The 4,684-nt window shown below is 40.3% G+C and overlaps 1 protein-coding gene across 1 annotated transcript in view; it reads left to right on the top strand.

Annotated features, from left to right (window-relative positions):
- Positions 1-228: 228 nt before the first annotated feature.
- The window catches only part of LOC311294803 (von Willebrand factor A domain-containing protein 1-like), a gene marked incomplete at its 3' end in the record, with an annotated part of 9,435 nt that continues 4,979 nt past the window's right edge, over positions 229-4,684 (top strand). The window contains exon 1 of the mRNA XM_084415831.1: positions 229-431. Within this exon, the coding sequence (XP_084271957.1) occupies positions 365-431 (67 nt within the window). The 5' untranslated portion in view covers positions 229-364. The remainder of the gene's footprint in view (positions 432-4,684) is intronic.

The raw sequence follows: 4,684 nt of genomic DNA, 5'->3' as shown, positions 1-4,684 counted from the left end.
AGCTGTTTCTCTCTGTAATACTGTGTGGTTTTTAATCTGAAGTGTTTAATCTTGGGAATGATGGGTCACTTCTCCCTCACGCGCTGTCTGCAGTGCGCGCGCTTCCAGTCTACACGGGAGCGTTGTGTCGCGGCGCTCGCGTGCAGTGCCAAGAGTCGAGCCTTGACATGACAGAACTGCCTTCAAAACTCACCAGCTCACTTCTGACGAGGGTCTAAACAGCGACTGATAAATCTGAGGAGATTGTCATCGACAAACTCAAAAAAAAAAAAAGTTACGAAACTTCTGTAGATGGCGCGTGATGAGTGGATTGAGTTAAGTAATTACAGTGTGTAAACCTGCTTTAGTTAAAGTCTTTTCTTAAATGGACCCGTTACGGCTCGTCCTGGCGCTGTGCGCGTGCCTGTGGCCAACCTGCACGCGCGGCTCAGGTAAGCGCGTGGCCATCGAGTGTCTCTGATGACTGATTTAACTAACCGTGATTAATTTCTCTGATTAACACTAACTTGTAACTTTAATTAGTGTTTGGGGTTTCTTGGGTGAGGAATGGTAGAGAAAGAGCAACTTTACTCGCATTTATTATGTTTATTTATTGATACCTGGCGAGTAAAATTAAGTTTTAAGTTTTTCAGAATTGCCTAATTAAACAGTATTTAAGAAAGAAATACAATCAAACCTATCGTATTTTTGTTTTGGATCCTCGTCAGAGTTTAATTTCACCTCATTAATCATTAATTACCTCAGTCACAGTCTGATGTTTCACTGTCTAGGAGAGTTATCAGCTGTCCATGAAGTATAATAGACCTACTTTAGTGAAGAATATTCATTTTATTATTCATAAAACTCCTAATTTGGGTCAAACTGCGTATGATTGAATCTCTGATGATTGGAATGAATCAGTGTTTCATTCTAAAATAGTGAGATATTATCAGTCCACACCGCAAAAGAATATGTATTTTGGTCTCGTTTTCCTGCATAAATATCTAAACTTTATTAAAGGAACACTTCGACTTTAGCTTATTCACCGTATCCCCCAGAGTTAGATAAGTCCATACACACCTTTTTCATCTCCGTGCGTGCTTTAAGTCTGTTTGACGCACCCACCGCTAGCCTAGCTTAGCACAAAGACTGGATGTAAATGGCTACAGCTAGCATACTAATCCCATTAAGTGACAAAATAACGCCAACATTTTCCTATTTACATGTTGTGATTTGTATAGTCACAGTGTGTACAAATAACAAGGTCATATGAGACACAGACATTTTTTAAACGTTTAAATACTGGGAACTATTTTCTCAGAAGCCGAAGCACTGCTACTTGGGCGGAGTGATTAGCGCAGCACTCGAGAAGCGCCGTTCCGTCAACAAAACCAACGTGACTAACTAGCTAGTAGCGAACGTGATTCGTGATCATGGCTGACTTTGATGAATTGTCAGAGGATTTTTATTTGGTATCAAACCAAGATCCAGAACCATATCGTTTTGAGCCAGAATACACAGAGGAGGAGTTACAAACTTTGGAAGCTGATAGACAAGATGCCGAACAGACTGAGGTCGAGGGGAGAATCAGAACGGGAGTAGCCTGCTATTTCACAAACAAGGTCACTGTTTCTCAAAAATAAAAACTGCCCATCCCCCCCTCCAATTCATTATAAGTTGAAGGCTTCAGTCCTGAAAGTTACCTTTAGCGCCGCTTATTTGTTACTGGGGCGATAGAGCGCGTTTGTGACAACACAATACTAACATTACAGGGGATACATGGAGCCCGGGAACAACTGTAATATATAGTGAGCACCCTATTCATGTAATAGTGTCACGAAGGTTACATTACATCTAGCTAATGGCACTGTAACAGTAGGCTAGTCATCTAAAAACATAACGGGACACTTACCGCAGCCGCAGCCGATCCACTTTGTCCTGTCTTTACTATCGATGGGATGGCCGTAACGTTATCCTTCAGCACATGTTTCATGCTCCGTGTGGCAAATTAAAAAATTTCAAAATAGTCGTCCTCAGTGAAATGTTCTGAGCAAACGCGATAGTCCTTGATGATGTCTACAGGTGTGTTTGGATCTATATCCAGAGCAAGTAGCCATTGATTCATCAGGTCAGCGTTTTTGGTTGGAATTCCCCTGTTTATTGTCGCAGCTCTTTACAATACAGCGAACACCCATGAATGTAAACTTTGCATTTACTATCTAGTAATTGCTGACTCTATTACTCCAACTCTGAGCGAACTCTCAGTCTCTGCTCCTCACCACGGTGCTTCTCGGGTGCTGCGCTAATCACTCCGCCCAAGTAGCAGTGCTTCGCCCTCTGAGAATATAGTTCCCAGTATTTAAACGTTTAAAAAATGTCTGTGTCTCGTATGACCTTGTTATTTGTACACACTGTGACTATACACATCACAACATGTAAATAGGAAAATGTTGGCATTATTTTGTCACTTATTGGGATTAGTATGCTAGCTGTAGCCATTTACATCCAGTCTTTGTGCTAAGCTAGGCTAGCGGTGGGTGCGTCAAACAGACTTAAAGCACGCACGGAGATGAGAAGGGTGTGTGTGGACTTATCTAACTCTGGGGGATACGGGGAATAAGCTAAAGTCCCAAAAAGTCGAAGTGTTCCTTTAAATCAAGACACATTTACTGGAGAAGAAGCGAGATCACTGCAGATCACTGGAGATTTACTGCAGATTTACTGAAGATCACTGAAGATCACTGGAGATTTACTGCAGATTTACTGGAGATTTACTGAAGATTTACTGAAGATCACTGAAGATTACTGGAGATTTACTGCAGATTTACTGAAGATCACTGAAGATTACTGGAGATTTACTGCAGATTTACTGAAGATCACTGGAGATTTACTGCAGATTTACTGGAGATCACTGAAGATTACTGGAGATTTACTGCAGATTTACTGGAGATTTACTGAAGATTTACTGAAGATCACTGAAGATTACTGGAGATCACTGAAGATTACTGGAGATCACTGAAGATTACTGGAGATCACTGAAGATTACTGGAGATCACTGAAGATTACTGGAGATCACTGAAGATTACTGGAGATTGACTGCAGATTTACTGAAGATTACTGGAGATCACTGAAGATTACTGGAGATTACTGGAGATTACTGGAGATCACTGAAGATTACTGAAGATTACTGGAGATCACTGAAGATTACTGGAGATCACTGAAGATTACTGGAGATCACTGAAGATTACTGGAGATCACTGAAGATTACTGGAGATCACTGAAGATTACTGGAGATCACTGAAGATTACTGGAGATCACTGAAGATTACTGGAGATTACTGGAGATTACTGGAGATCACTGAAGATTACTGAAGATTACTGGAGATCACTGAAGATTACTGGAGATCACTGAAGATTACTGGAGATTACTGAAGATCACTGAAGATCACTGAAGATTACTGGAGATCACTGAAGATTACTGGAGATCACTGAAGATTACTGGAGATTGACTGCAGATTTACTGAAGATTACTGGAGATCACTGAAGATTACTGGAGATTTACTGGAGATCACTGAAGATTACTGGAGATCACTGAAGATTACTGGAGATTTACTGCAGATTTACTGAAGATTACTGGAGATCACTGAAGATTACTGGAGATCACTGAAGATTACTGGAGATTACTGGAGATTACTGGAGATCACTGAAGATTACTGGAGATCACTGAAGATTACTGGAGATTACTGAAGATCACTGAAGATCACTGAAGATTACTGGAGATCACTGAAGATTACTGGAGATCACTGAAGATTACTGGAGATTGACTGCAGATTTACTGAAGATTACTGGAGATCACTGAAGATTACTGGAGATTTACTGGAGATCACTGAAGATTACTGGAGATCACTGAAGATTACTGGAGATTTACTGGAGATCACTGAAGATTACTGGAGATTTACTGGAGATCACTGAAGATTACTGGAGATCACTGAAGATTACTGGAGATCACTGAAGATTACTGGAGATTTACTGGAGATCACTGAAGATTACTGGAGATCACTGAAGATTACTGGAGATCACTGAAGATTACTGGAGATTTACTGGAGATCACTGAAGATTACTGGAGATCACTGAAGATTACTGGAGATCACTGAAGATTACTGGAGATCACTGAAGATTACTGGAGATTTACTGCAGATTTACTGAAGATTACTGGAGATCACTGAAGATTACTGGAGATTTACTGGAGATCACTGAAGATTACTGGAGATCACTGAAGATTACTGGAGATTTACTGCAGATTTACTGAAGATTACTGGAGATCACTGAAGATCACTGAAGATTACTGGAGATTTACTGCAGATTTACTGAAGATTACTGAAGATTACTGGAGATCACTGAAGATTACTGGAGATCACTGAAGATTACTGGAGATTTACTGCAGATTTACTGAAGATTACTGGAGATCACTGAAGATCACTGAAGATTACTGGAGATTTACTGCAGATTTACTGGAGATCACTGAAGATTACTGGAGATCACTGAAGATTACTGGAGATCACTGAAGATTACTGGAGATTTACTGGAGATCACTGAAGATTACTGGAGATCACTGAAGATTACTGGAGATTTACTGCAGATTTACTGAAGATTACTGGAGATCACTGAAGATTACTGGAGATTTACTGCAGATTTACTGAAGATTA

The sequence above is a fragment of the Rutilus rutilus genome (assembly GCF_951802725.1).
Source record: "Rutilus rutilus genome assembly, chromosome: 8".
Classification (NCBI taxonomy): domain Eukaryota; kingdom Metazoa; phylum Chordata; class Actinopteri; order Cypriniformes; family Leuciscidae; genus Rutilus; species Rutilus rutilus.
The sequence above is the reverse complement of the archived record's forward strand: the minus strand, read 5'-3'. Positions and strand labels throughout refer to the sequence as shown.